The sequence below is a fragment of the Plasmodium gallinaceum genome, assembly GCF_900005855.1.
Source record: "Plasmodium gallinaceum strain 8A genome assembly, contig: PGAL8A_v1_86, whole genome shotgun sequence".
Classification (NCBI taxonomy): Eukaryota; Apicomplexa; class Aconoidasida; order Haemosporida; family Plasmodiidae; genus Plasmodium; species Plasmodium gallinaceum.
This window is the reverse complement of record NW_021628249.1, coordinates 73,441-89,723: the sequence shown is the minus strand read 5'-3', so window position 1 is coordinate 89,723 and position 16,283 is coordinate 73,441. Positions and strand designations below refer to the sequence as shown.

General features: G+C 17.4%; 1 protein-coding gene across 1 annotated transcript, besides 6 other annotated features; it reads left to right on the top strand.

Annotated features, from left to right (window-relative positions):
* Positions 1-4,943: 4,943 nt before the first annotated feature.
* PGAL8A_00273100 (fam-f protein) lies at positions 4,944-6,858 on the top strand (the record flags this gene model as incomplete). The annotated part of the gene is made up of 3 exons (XM_028671715.1): positions 4,944-4,985; positions 5,056-5,114; positions 5,196-6,858. The coding sequence occupies 3 exons, from the start codon at positions 4,944-4,946 to the stop codon at positions 6,856-6,858; spliced, it is 1,764 nt and encodes a 587-aa protein (XP_028528340.1).
* A 583-nt stretch (positions 6,859-7,441) lies between these two features.
* Positions 7,442-7,854: a repeat region.
* A 200-nt stretch (positions 7,855-8,054) lies between these two features.
* Positions 8,055-8,492: a repeat region.
* A 2,770-nt stretch (positions 8,493-11,262) lies between these two features.
* Positions 11,263-11,939: a repeat region.
* A 411-nt stretch (positions 11,940-12,350) lies between these two features.
* Positions 12,351-12,773: a repeat region.
* A 368-nt stretch (positions 12,774-13,141) lies between these two features.
* Positions 13,142-13,625: a repeat region.
* Positions 13,626-15,820: 2,195 nt separating this feature from the next.
* Positions 15,821-16,249: a repeat region.
* Between the last annotated feature and the right edge of the window lie 34 nt (positions 16,250-16,283).

Genomic DNA, 16,283 nt, shown 5'->3' with positions numbered 1-16,283 from the left:
TAAAAATTTTACTTTTTTTTTTTTATAGCTTACATATTTAAATTAGGGAAATCTATAATTATATGAAAAATAGTCTTTCATAAAAATATATAGTTTTTCTTAAAAATTATTTAAAGCATTATTATAAATTTCCGCATTTTTCTTAAGAATTAATTTTATTTTTAAAATAAACTCAAAATTAAAACAAAGAAATTTTTTATTAATACTAAAAAATTAAATATAATTTAGAAAAAATAAAATTATTTTAACAAAAAAAAAAAAATAATAAATTTATTTTTATGTATAAAATTATAGAACAAATTTTTTCTTAGTCTTTTTATATATTATTTTAAATATAGTATGTGTATATCTAACTTTTTATTTTAATATTATTTCATAAGAAACTAATAATATACATTAACTAATGGTATAAATAATAAAATGAACTTCTAAATATGATCACTATTTGTGTTAAATGAATAATATAAACCTTAAAAATAAAAATTGCTTTAATTATTTATGTCTTGGTTTTCTTGTTTAATTCAACATAAAAATCAAACTTTTATGTTAAGATGGATAATAAAAAGCATGTAAACCTCCTTTTATACCACAACATCCTTTGTTAATGAAATGATAAGAGCTATGTGAAAAAAAAGGCATATTGGCTAAAATAATTTAGTTGAATAAAATATCTCACAAAATTCGAAATACCCTAAATTTATGAGATTTCCATTATTATAGATATATTTTCTTTATAAATTTATATCTTTTAACTTTATTTCATTATTTACATACATAAATTTTTGTAATGATATAAAGCAATAAATCTTTAAGAGATATATCTTAAATCTACAAAAATAAACATAATAAAAAATATCCTAAGAGAAGGAGAGAAAAACATCGGTAATGGGATATATAGTAACATAAAATAAAATTAAAATGTAATTTGCGAAAAATTATTATTTTTATGTTTACTTGAAATGATTATTACATGCTATGTGAATGTCATGAGTAAAGACTCATGTTTTTAACTAAGTAAATTCGTAATTTACTTTAGTTCATGCTTCTTAATAGTGTAATTAATTAGCAAGTTTATTTTTTGTATAATGATGTATTAAATGATTATTCAAAAACTTCTACATTTCTTTGAATAATCAATATTATATAATGTACGTAGAGAAATCTATACTTATTTTATTTATTATAATATTACTTATTATAAATGATAATTAATTACTTGTAAATTATTCTATATTTAAGACAAAATTTATTTTACTTTTTGAAATAAACTTTACCATATTTATATAGCTTTTAAATAATTTATAACTTAATATTAGCTTTATTATTTATTTTATACTTGAGTTAATGAATACACCAATCAATTAACATTATACTTAGAATTATTAAAAAAGTAATTAAATGCTTTTTTCAAAAAAAAAAAAAAATTAAAAAAAAAAAATAAAATTATCGTACATATAACAAAGCGTATTATATAATGTACATATTTCTTTTAAATTAGTATACTATATTTTATACATAAAAGTAAAGTTTTAATTATTTTATATTCATTATAATTACAATTAAAAATAGTTAGACACTACTTTTTATTGATCAAATGTTCAATAAGTTTGATAAAGTTTTATTGAAACAAATTAATATATGGGATGTTGACTTATTAATTGTCTATTCACTTACTTTAATAGAGGATGTAGAGTTTCCTTTACTAGTTTAGTGAATTTAAATTTTAATTATAATTTTATAAACCAGTGAAATGTATTTATGTAGTCCATTTCATTAGGCGCTTACTGTTCTTAAAGGGAATTTATTTCCTTTAATGAAAATTTTAATCTTAATTAATTGACAATTTTTAATTACATATATTTTACTTGTAATATTATGAAAATTGTTTATCAATTAAAATCCAATGATCTCATTAACAAACAAAAATAATTAATAGAATATATATTAAATTGTATAAGAAATACAGATATAAATATTTCATTATTGTTAATGTCAAATATTCCTTTAAAATATCAAATGTGATTAATTTTCAGAATTTATTTTTTATAAACGTTTGTATAGATAGCTAAATATTTTCCATACAGCTAGTAATTACTGTCAAAAAGGTTTATAAAGCCTTTTATTAATCACATATAAAGTAATTTCTACTAATTTTATTTATTTTAAAATTATTTATATATAATATCTGTATAGTTACGAAGTGTGACGTAAAATAAATAACTTAATAAGATATTTATAGTTCTTCAATTGAAGTTATATTAAATATTTTATTGCACTATATAAGAGTTGTTTGATAAAATATTTATATAGTTTTATTAAAAATTTTACTTTTTATAAAACTTACATACTAAATATATAAATATAATTGATAATATAATATATATAAATATTATCTTTTATCAAAAATAATTCTCGTAAGTGATAAAATTTTATCTTTTTTTATTATTAATTGCTTATCAATTAATTCTTCAATAAAAAAAAGTTTATTATTATCTTTGTATAAATATGCATTAATGTTCCATAAAAATAAAAGAAATAAAAAGATATATTTTTTTGAATACATGTTTTAATATAAATATTTTTAAGTATTTATTTAATTGAACATGATAGGTGTAAACATTTTTTTAATACAAATTTTGCAAAATTTTTAACGTGCACAACTCAACTTTTAGCTCTATTCCATTTGGTTCTATTTAACTTTTAAAAATATTGATTATATTTATTATTTAAGGATTTCATATAGATTCATAAATATTCTGAATTTACTTTTATGAAAAACGAAATATTTAAGATATAAAAATGTTTGATAACATATTAATTATCATTTGTGAAAAAACCATGAATTATCACTAAATGTACAAAAAAATTAAATAAAATAAATATATGAAAATCTTATCTTCTATAATTATTAACTTGTAAAATACCCATAAAAAAAAAAGCATTTTTTATTAGTTTATATATTCTATAATGATATTATAAACTAAATATTTAAATAATTTTCTCGAACAATCTTCATACACAAATAAGTTTATAGCTTTATCTTACCTTTTGTATTATTTAAAATTGTCAATAATATTTATATTTATCAGGAGCATATAAACATATATATTTTGCTTTAAAAAAAAAAAAAGAATTTCATTTATATTTAATAAAATAATTTAATATTTTACACTTTCATAACAAGTGTTATATAAATAAAATAGTTTATTAACCTTTTTATGCGCTTAAATTTATTTTTACAAAATATAATGTGAATTATAGTGATTACGCAGAAAATTTTCGGAGATAAATTAAATAATTATTTTAAAATTTATATAAAATATATTTTTTTTGTTATATAAATATTTATTTTTATTATAAAAATTCAAAACATGAAATTTAATAAACTATTCATAAGTATAAAATAAGATATTTTTTAATAAATTAAAGATTACATTATTGTAAATAATTGTACCAATTTTTTTAGTTATACATTAAAGATTTTAATTTCACACGAAGTGAAAAATTTTTGCCCCTATAGAAAAAAAAAAAAAATTTAAGATTTTACTTATTTTTTTTTAAATTTAAATTAGATAAAAGAAAATAAAATAAAAGTTAGTTGATTTATTTTTTTTAAGTAATTTATGTTTAATAGTTATTAAGATAAAATAAGTTAAACTTTTTTTATATATGTATTTTACACGAAACTAGGAAACAATCATGTTAAATCCAATAATATAAAGTTTCAATAAAATATTATCATTAACCATAATAAATAATAATTGAGCAAATGATAGTTAATCTGAAAGCAAGATAATGTAAAAAATTAAAATTAAAATGAACAATAGTATTAAATCAAAAAATTAAACTTATTACATAATCACACATATTTTTATAATAAAATTTAATTCAAACTCAAAAATGTGTGTTATATTTAAATATATATAAATATAAAAGAATATAAAATATATAAATTTTAATTATAATACGTTTTTTACACACTATAATGCTATGTAAATTATTCAAAAGAACTTTCTTTTTTATGAATATATTAAAAAAAAATTTTATTGCATGTTAATTTTATCAAGAATATTAAATATATTAAAACGTTAATCAAAGCTTTCTTTTATAAATGATTATATACATTTTAATTTACTCTGTAAAAATATTATTTAAATTTTACTAAAGAAACAGATTAAAATTTATTTGAAAAAACTTCAGTGATAAGTTTATTTATCATATTTGGTTTCTTTTTTATTTAAATAAATAAAGCATTTTATATTATGAATTGGTCTATGTTTTTCATCTAAAAAAAAAAAAGATAAAATTGAAGAAAATAAAAATAAATTACAATTTAGAATGTTTATCTATAAATATAGGATAAAATATATTATTTTATTTAAAAATTTCTTATAAGTTTTTTCCTTTTGAATTTGTTGATGGAAATTTTCTAAAGAGTTAAATTTTATGGTTTTAATTTTAAGAAATTGATTATGTACCTTCTAGAATGAAATAAATAAAACTGAAAAAATAATAAAATTGAATGTGTTTAATATAGAATGTTAATTCTAATTTAGTATAATAAGCTATGAGAATATATATATATATATATATATATAGTTTAGATAAATGCAAAAAGAAACTTCAGGTCTTTCATAAATTCATTACTGTTTTAACTATATTTAAAAAGATGCTATTTTAAAATATGTGTATTTGTTAGAAAAATAAATAAATATTGAATAATATTTAGAAAATTTTTAAATATCTTTATACTTTAAATTTAATAACAAAGAATGTTTTATTTTTTATGATAAGCAAGTTTATCCAATTTCCTAAAGAAGGAAAAATTTAGGTAAGAGAATTTTTTTTATTATACATATGAGAAGAATAGAAAAACAAATTTTATTGTAAATAATTTAAGCTTAAATGTCTCATAAAAGTAGAAATAATTATTCCTTAATCAAATGGAAAACCATTTAGTTTTAGTCTACTATTTTAATTTCTTAGTAATAAATATTTAAATTACATAAAAGAAATGAGTTTTATAATCTTTTTTTTCTTTTTAATCCTTTATAGATTGTATTAATGATAATTATTTCCTTCTATGAAATTAGTCCATACTACAAAACAAAGAAGTATTTAATTTAATTTATAAGAAAAAAAAATTACATGTTTGTAATATATTTGAAAATATTTTTTTTTTTATATTTTATCAGGTTTCAACTTAAATTTATGCACGCGAAAACACAATTAATAAGAAATTTAACGGATTTTTGTGATGTTAAAGATGAAGATATCTTAAATGATCAAGGTATCTCAATAAAGGATTTACAATTGTTGTATAACATCCATGTAAATAAGAGTGAAAATACATCGACTGAAGTTTGTTTTCAAGATTCAAGAACTTTATTTGTAAAATTAATAGATATAATATTTTTAACAAATTACAATGAATACATAAAAGAAGAAAAAACGTATGTTAATTCTATACTTAACACGTTGGAAATCATCAACTATGAATTTTTAAATTTTTTCCAGAGTTCGATTAATGATGCAAAAAATAATATAGATAAAATATTTGAAGGTCTTGACATATATGATAAATATGAATTAAATAAATTTTTGAATGTAACCTTCACTTTGCGTATTCGTGAGAATAGCACGTTTGTATTAATTAATGGGGAAGATTTACAAAAATATTTAGAACAGTCTAAATTGAATGGGAACCTTCCTTTAAAATTAAAAAATTCCTTTCGTTATTTTAGTGAATTAAATGAAAAAAATAATACGTATTTATCTGAAATTACTGAAAAAGTTTTGACTAGCAATACATACCTTAGTAAATATTTTGGAATAAATGAAAGTAGGTTCCCATTGAAATATTTTTATGGAAAAAATATTTCTGTGGATACTCAATTACAAGTAATTAGAATGAAGAATCTTTTAAAGGAATTTGTTACTTCGATGTTTTGTGATAGAGAAAGAAAAGGGATTAGTACAACTTCATATCTTGAATTAAATGTTGGATATTTAAAATCCTTAATCGATGATGAACGCAAAGCGTTAGATACCGTTATAGAAGAAAAAACTCATGCATTATTTATAAAATTAAATAAGATATTATGTGGTGATATAAAATGTATGATAGCTTTTATTGCATACGTACTTGAAATAGTTAGAACTGAAAATAAATTTAAATTGGATGATATTGAAAAAAATTACGGAGAAGAACTATATAAGAATAAAATTTTACACGATATATATACTTTATTATTACATGAGAGAGATTACATAAAAAAATCCTTACTTGAATTTAAAATATATATTGAGGCTATTTTTGGTTTTGATGTCAACAGTTGGGGTATTAGATCGTTAGTAAAGAAGCTTTATGGATTAATTGATAAAAAAGAAATTATGAAATTATTTAATGTTATTGTATATTCATTATTATGTAAGAAACAAATAGATGAATATGAGAATTTTATAAAATTACTTAAAAATGAATCGGGAGGAAGTATATTTCATAGAAGAGCATTTATAAATTTTTTTAAAAAATCAGAAGATTTTGTATTTATTCCAGAAAATAAATCTATTAATGTAATGTTCAAATTTATGGAAATTTATGATCAAAACAATTTTTTATATAAACTTAATTTCATCTTTGAAGATATATCCAATATATTAAAAAAATTTAAAAATAGTACAGATAGGTTTAAGGTCTTTAATAAATTAATATATTTGTTAAATGAAGAATTGATTATGTCCAAAGATCTTTACTTTAGTTCTAATCAAAAAGTAATACTAAGAAAAAATGAGATTTTACTTTTTTTATGTGCAATTAAAAACTTCCAAGAAAATAATATCATATGTGGAACATAATGTCATATATATTTACAGATTAAATTTTAAAAAAAAAAGTTATATATAAATAAAAACAAAAATATTCAATTTTACATTGTCTTAAATTTTATATGTTTTTTCTCTTTTTATTAATAATTAATTTTTTAATTCTTAATTATTACGCATATATTTTTGTTTTTAATGATATTATGATTTATTAATTGGTCACTCAAAAACCTTTAAAATTATTTGACTAATCAATAAAAAGTATATAGACAAATATCTAATTTTATTTGTTATGATATTAAAAATTATAAATAATAATTAATTACTTATTATATTATTTAATTTAATTTAATTTAATTTAATTTAATTTAATTTATTTACTTTTTATAATAAATTTTACTGTATTTATTTAAATTTTTATAATTACACTATATAATTAATATTATACACGTTTTATGCGGTTTCATAAATTATAGGAAAAAAATAAATAAAAGATGATTTTATATCAAAACATACAATTCAGTACATGTATTTTTAATGTATTCATTATTTAAAATTAATACATTGGAACGATCGCATTTCAATATGCGAGTTTTTCTCATATATCCTATATGAGTGATTTATTAGTAGCCTATTTGAGAATTTGTTAGAGATTTAACAAACAGATTAGTAAAGAACATGTAGAATTTCTTCCACTAATTTAATGAATTTAATTATAATTCTAAACGTTATAAACCAGTAAATTGTTTTATACATAGAAGCATAATTGAGTATTTGTTGTCTTTAATATTAAGATGAATTTTTTTATTAAAAATCTTTATTTTATTAAAAATTTAAATACTTGTTAGTTATCGATTTTAATTGTATATATTTTATTTGTAATGCTATTAATAATACTTAGCAATTCATATCCATTGCTTTCAAATAAACAAACATAATAATTCAAAAAACACAAAATAAATTATATAAATATTACGAAATACGAAAATTTTAATATTGTTAATTTTAAATTTTCTTAAATAAATTTAAACAAAATATACCACAAGAAACTTTTTAGTCAATAGCTTTTTTTTTCCTTAGTATTTGCATGGCCAACTATTTATTTTTCACACAGCTATTACTTTCTATTCTCAAAAAGATTATTAACACCTTTTATTAACCAGTAAGTTAATATATTTTTTTTAAATTTTAACTTTTTTATGGGGAAAGAATTTTCTTTTGAGATTCTTAGGAAAAATTTTATTTCCTTTAAAAGATAAAATTTTTCTTACTTAAAATAATTATATAATTTAAATTTGTGTTAAGCATACACTTATTTTTGTTAATATGAAAAAAATAAACTTGATAAACGTAATTAATAAAATCATAATTAAGAGATTTTATATTTAAAAATCAATAGTTAATAAGTTATTATGTTTTTAATCAATGTATAGGACTTTTATTAAAACAAATAAATTCTTCATGAAAACTATTAATGCTCAACGAAGTAAACAGCATAAATATAGTTTATTGGTGTTAATATTAATATAGTATATAAGTCAATTAAACTAGTAGAAGAAATTCCACATTCTCTTTATTAACTTATTTGTTCATTACTTTGGTGAGTTCAATGAACAGGAAACTAATAAATCAGTAAATGAAAATAATAACGACATTGAAACTTTACATATTAAAAAAAATAAAGAATAATTTTCTATAGAAAATGTATTTTTTTTTAGAAGAAGGAAATAATTGTGTGCTAATAGAACTTTTTCTTTTACAAATATAATTGCCACTTTTTAAATTTTAACATGACGAAAAGGTTTATATATAAAATTTTCTAATACAATGATTTATTAATTGATTGTTAAAACACTTTTACACTGTTTGGATAGTCAAATTAATTAGGAGCATATAGAGAGATTCCTACTTATTTAGCATATGGTAAATTCACGTAGTGTCATTTATTAAATGCCTTTTATGTAATTACATATTATAAAATAAAAATATTTATATAATTATATACTATTAGTAAAATGATCTATTTAAGACAAAATAAGCATATTTATTTTATATATTACATAATTTCTATCACTTTTCTCATTTCTTTCAAAAAAAATTGTAAAAACTTATCATTTTTTTTTATCGCAATACATTTTTTTTTTATAATGTAAATATTTATAATTATGTCTCTATTTCGTTTCAAAAGCACATTTTGGTAAACTATTTTGTGGTTTATCAATAATACAGAATATTGCTGTACATATTTTCAGAAATAATTCGATATATATATATATATATATATATATATATATATATATATTAATTACTTTGCATGCAATGAAAATTCTTTGAAATAATTCATTTATATAACATAAAATCTCAAAAATGTCATAGTACTTTTTACTGACTATGTATAAAACTTATATGGAGGATAAACCTAAAAAAAATATTCATAATTACATAGTTATAATAACATATATGTATATTAATTTATGCACATAAAAGAAAAAGAGTTGTAATTTTTTTTTATTTTACTTTAATGCCAGTATGTCAATGATGTAAATTTTAAAAATAATAGATAATGGTTTTTCATGAAGTAATGAAAAATATATATAAAAACAATGTAAAAACTAAATTTATTTATCTTGTTAATTTATTAATTACTTGTTCAATGATTTTGCTAGAATCAAACAAATTAATAAATGGAATGTAAAGTATACTCAATTTAATTTCAATTCAATTTAAATTTTAATTTAAAATATTTATTTATAATAATTAACATCAAATGCTATTTATCAGTTAATTTTTTTTTTTTTTTAATTTACACAACACTCCAAAATGTAATCTCTTTAATATTGCTTTTTAACTTAAAAAAAAAAATACATATTCAATAGCAATTCGCATATTCAAACAAAAATATTTAATTTCTTTTTTTTTTTTAAAAGTAAAGAAAAAAGAAAATAATAAAAAAAATATCATGATAATATTTTTTTTAAGTTAACATCATATACCAAAAAAAATAAATATATATGTATATATATATATGATATATTTTTTTTTTAAATGCAAATATACACATATAAAAAATTTTTTTATTTATTTTCATTTTTTGTGTACCCATTTTTAGTGCAAGTATATATTTTTTTTTTAATGTAAAAATTTTTTCAGTAATTATTTTAATGTACATTTTTATGATTGCATACTATCCGTGCAGTTGAGCATGCACAAAATAAAGTGTTTTTATTTTATTTATTCATCTAAATGTTATACAAAAGAGGTCTAATATTATTTATAGACAACTTATATAGTACAATTATAGGAAGAGTATATAATTATCTATAATATGCGTCTTTATGATAAATAAAACAATTAGAGATTTTTCTACATATTCAATTAAATTGATTGTTTGGTATCTTATGTTATAAAATTATTCTAATAATGGTCTATATATAATATTATTAACCTATTTTTGATAATATTTAAAGAAAAAAAGTGGAGGAAAATTTTATTTTTCCATGCTATAATTCGCTAGAAATGCGCATAAATAAATACATGCAGTAAAATAAAAATAAGTACACAAAAAAAAAATACTTTCTTTATAAGTAGATTAAAAAAAAAAAAATACATACTCAGAAAGAAAATACACTAAAAAAATATAGATATATTTTATTATTTTTTTTTTTTTTTTGTATGTAATGCTTTCTTTTAAAAAAAAAACAATTTTTATAACAATGATTTTATTTTAATTTTCTTTTTTTCTATGAGATGGCGATGATACAGAGTATTTTTTTTTTATGAAAGATTATGAATGTAATGTAAAGTGTGATATACATAGAATATTGTACAAATTAAAAATAGCAAATTAAATAATGTAATTAATATTAGATATTAATAAATAAAAGTATATATTTTTCTTAATAATTTAATTTAATAAAAATAAAATAATCTTTTTCTCTATACTTTTTGTTAATTTGTTTGTTAAATACTAGAAAAGTCATTGAAGGGGAATTTAAAAGATAAAACAACTAATTAATAAATAATATAAATAAAAATTACACTAAGATTCAATTATTAAAAAATTTTTCTATTCATATGATGTATACATGATACTCTAAAAAGAATTGTTTAATATGATTATTAAGTTAAATTAAAAAGAATTTACTCTATTTTATTTAACACAGATTTTAATGATAATATTATGAAATATTTTATAAAAATATTAATATGTATAATTATAAAGATAAAGAAACATTAAATTGGTAGATTCGTTGAACATAAATAATGTTTCTGCCTTATCGATACGCAATTTTTAGAAAATTTTTAGTATTGTAATATTCAATAAAGGATTATATATGGACAATAAAGGTCAATCAAAAGATTTTGTTAATAGTATACATTATTTAATTTTATTGGTACGAAAAGAAAATAACAACATAATGGTAACTTTTTATTTTGTTAATAAAAAGAATAGTTAACCTTTTTTTAGAATGAAAATAACTACCTATATGGAAAACATATAGATAGACATGCAAGCTTTAAATAGAAAAAAAAATTATTAAGTAATTTTTTTTTGTTTTCCTGTTTATAATATCAAATACGTAAAAAAATATATTTATTTTTTTTTGAAAAAGATTAAAGGATGGGGAAAAAAAAAATGATCGAAAAAGATCAGAAGTGTTTTTTTTTTTTTTTTTGGCAAAAGAATTTCTTTAGTAATGAATTTATATTCTGAATTTTTAAGAAAAAATTTTACATAAATAATAATAAAAAATCATGTGTGTACTATTTATATAATTTAATTTGTATTTTATTGTGTACGTTTGTTAATTTTAACACAATATACCTAAGTGTTAAACATTATTCGTAATATTATAATTAAAAATATATAAGCACAATTAAATAATTAATGAGGATTTATGTCTTTAATAAGTATAATGAAATTCTTATTAGATTAAGTAAATACTTATAAACTAATAAATTCTCAACAATGTATTTAATACAAAGTTTATTGATTTATAACAATTAAAATTATACTAAATTAATTAGATTAGTAAAGATAACTTAACATGCTCTTTATTAATTTGTTAGTTTAGTACTCTAGCAAAGTCACCGAACAGGCAATTAATAAAACATGATTCTAAAAAAATATTGATAAAAATTCAAAAATTATTCAAATATAAATAATAGAATAAAATTAATACAATAAATAATAATAGTTTAAGAATTTATTATGTATATCAAAATTATTATAATGAATGTTATTATAGTTAAAATTCTAAGAATCTTATTTTAAAACAACTTTTCATTATTAGTTATATGAATAAACTATTTTATTCATGTGTTTTTTTTTTTATATTTGTTTTCATATATTTTAACTTCTAATAAAAAAGATTCTTTTTATTTACTTATGGATTCATAATTTTTTTTTTGGAAATCTTTTAATATTTTGTTGCAGATTAATAATATACAGTATTCACCTTTTATAATATGATAGCTAGTAATTATAAAGAAAATGACTAGTTAGAGAAGCTTATAATCTAGCAATTTATTAATTGTCTATTCAATGAATTTGCTAGAGTAATGGACAAGCATATTAATGAAGATAATGTAAAATTTCCTCTACTAATTTAATGAATTTAAATTTAGTTTTAAAAGTTTAAATCAGTATACTGTATTTATATAATCTACTTTGTTGAACATTTTTTTTTTAAGAAATACTTATTAACTTTAATAAAAATCTAATATTTTTATTAAAAATTTAAATCCTCATTAATTATCAATTTTGAATTACACACATTTCTACTTTGTTAAAAGTAATGTTTGGTAATTGAAATCCTTTACCCTTAAATTAACAAACATAAATAATTAATAGAATACAAATTAAATTATATAAATACTACAAATATGAAAATTTTATTATTGCTAATTCCAAATTTTCCTTTAGAATATCAAACTAAATTAATTCTTAGGATTCACTTTTTTTTAATTTCTTAAAAAAAAAAAAAAAAAATGAAATTTTTTTTTTTTCTTATTGTCTAACGATTGTACATATAACTATATTTTTTTCATATTCCTATTAATTTTTTATTTTCAAAAAGGTTAATAATTCCATTTATTAGAAACTATGTAATGTATCAAAAAAATATAAATATATTAAAATATGTAAATATAAAGTAAGAATTCTAAACAATAGGTAGATTAAAATACTTAAACTGTATTAAATGTTTTTGTACGTGACAATTTTTTTTAATTTTATTCAATTCTTAGAAATAAAATATATTTTTTTTTTTTTAGATAGATAAAATTAATTTTTGCATAAATTATAATATGGCAATGATTTATTAATTGGGTGTTCGGTGACTTTGCTAGAGTACTGAACAAACAAATTAATAAAGAGCATGTAGAGTTGCCTTTAAGGTTCCGATGTATTTATATATATTTTTAAATGCTTTGAACGAGTGATCCTTAATTATATAATCTACTTCATTCAACATCCTTTGATTTCAATAGGCATTTATTTACTTTAATAAAAATCCTTATTTTTATTAAAAATTTAAATCCTTATTGAACATTGATTATTAATTAAATGTAAATTACTTGTTTATATGTTATGAGTTACATTCAGCAATAATATGTATTGCTGTTGAATTAACAAACATAAACAATTATTGACAATACAAAAAAAATTATATAAATATTAATTACATGAAAATTTTATTGTTATATGTATAAAATTTTCTTTTACAAAATTCATCAAAATTATATTTCATTCCAAAAAATAAAAATTCCTTTTTTTTTTTTTTTTATCAATTTTTTTTCCTGACTGTCTTTGTACTTTTTTTAAAAAAAAAGTACAAAAAAAAAAAAAATTGATCATTTTTTTTTTTTTTTTTGTGTGTGTATGACAAATTTCGTATTCTTCATTTAACTAGTCCCTTCATTTTATAAAAAGGTTAATAAAGCCTTTTATTAACCAGACAAGTAGTGAATATCATGAGGTTGTGTATAATATTAATTACGTATTTTTTTGCAAAGAACATTAACCTTTTTGGAATACTAATTAGTAGCTATATAGAAAATATAAAGCTAGTCATTTACATTATCTAGTTTAAAAATAAAATAGAATAAAAATTATTTTTACTTTTTATTATTTTAATTTTTTTTCCAAATATATTTCTGTTTATTGATTTATTATTTTTTATCTAAATAACTTTATTAGTATTGAAAAAACAAATTAATAGAACATTTAGAGAAAACTCTACTTGTTTTATTTTTATAATAATAAAAATATTAAGTAAATTATTTGCTTTTTTTTAATTAACATCAAATATTAACTACATTAGTTAACTACTATTTTAGTTAATTTATAGATACTCTATAGATGTAATTTTTAACATTACATTTTTGATCTTGTATAAAAAAAGTACTTCACATCATCATTATCCCAAAGAAATAGAATAATTTTTTTTTTATATTATCTTTATATACCAAAAAAAAAATATAAATGTTTTTATAAGCATACAAAGAAAAGAAAAATATAATAAAATATATCTACATTTTTTTTTTAGAGTACTTATCTTTAGGGAAAGTATGTTTTTTTTTATTATATTTATTTTTAGTGTATGTATTTTCTTTTAGTGTACATAATCTTTGTGTACTTATTTTTTTTTTTTAGTTTATGTGAATACGTATGTGTATTTTCCGAGTATTTTAAAATACTTAAAAATAAAAATGTTTTTACTTATTTTATTTATTTAAATATTACTGAAGATGGGTCAATAATATAATTTATAGGTCATTTATAGAAGAAAAATCTATATTTTGAGGAACAAAATTTTTATCGACTAGAGCAATGTAATTTAAATTGTATTTAAATTTTTATATAAATTAATTTAAAAGAAGTAATAATTTTCTGGATAACTATTCATAAAATTATTATTAAAATTTTTTTTCTCAAAATTCAATATTTTATGAATATTTAAATTTCTGATAAAAATATAGGATTTTTGTTAAATAAATTTCTCTTAAAAAAAATAAGTACTCGCAAAGTAAATTGTAATTATAAAATTTACTGGTTTGTGGAATAGATATAATTTTTACATTAATTAAATTAGTAAAGGCAAATACATATGCCATTTATTAACTTGTTTTCTCAATACTCTAGTAATATTTTGGAAAGGGAAATTAAAAAATTAATAATGTATATGTTGAATTAAGATTAAAAAAAAAGATAAAATTAATATTAAGTGTAACTTATAAATAGTGAATAATTTTTTGTAATAACATTATAATATATTAGTAAATATGGCTATATATACCCTTTATTTATCTGTTTGTTCAATACTAGTAGAATCATTAACACATAGTTAATAAATTAAGTTTATATGATAATTCTATTATAAAATAAATAATAAAATTGATATTAAATGACAAATTATTAATGTTCATATATATATTATATATATGGTAATATTTAATTTAAAAATAAAATGAATTTTGTGTTAAATAATATAATACATAAGAAATTAACTTATATTTATAATAATAATAATATATGTAGAGATTTCTCTGTATGTTCTCCACTAATATATTTGTTCGACATTTGACATATTAATTGATTGCTAAATGATTTTGTAATAGTATTAAACAAACAATTTAACAAAGAGCACATTGAGAACTATCCAATGTTTTTGTTTATTAAATATGTATATTTAAGTAAAAATGGTCACTTACCTTAGCAACGTTTAAATTCATATTATTTGTACTATGTTAAAATGCATAAAAACTTAAATACAAACAATAACGAATTTCTTTTTATTTTTCCTTTTAAAGTATTGAATTTCACTTTTTTATTGTTCAAAAAGAATGAATTAAATTTGACTAAATTACATATCAAAACAAAATAATTATCCAATAAAAAAAAAAATAAATAAATAATATAATTAACAGTATAAAAATAAAAATAGTAACTTTTTTTTTTTAACTAGTAGATGTGGGTGACTAAATATTTTCCATTGATTTACTAATTGTCTATTCACTGACTTTGCTAGAGTATTGAGTAAATATATTAGTAAAGAGCATGTAATGTTACCTCTAATAATTTAACGAATTTAAATATAATTTTAATACTACAAATTAGTATACCGTATTTATATAGTCTATTTCATTTAGCATTTATTATTTTTAAGAGGCATTTATTTACTTTAATAAATATCTTTATTTTTATTAAAAATTTAAATCCTCATTAATTATTGATTTTAATTACATATAATTTATTTATAATATTATGAGTAATGTTTAATAATTCAAATCTAATGATTTCAAATAAACAAGCATAAGTAATCAATATAATATAAATTAAATTATATAAATACAACAAATATGAAAATTTTATTAATGTAGCATAAATTTTTCTCTTAAAATGTCAAATAAAATTAATTCTCAGAATTCATTTTTTTTTTTTTTTAATTTAGAAA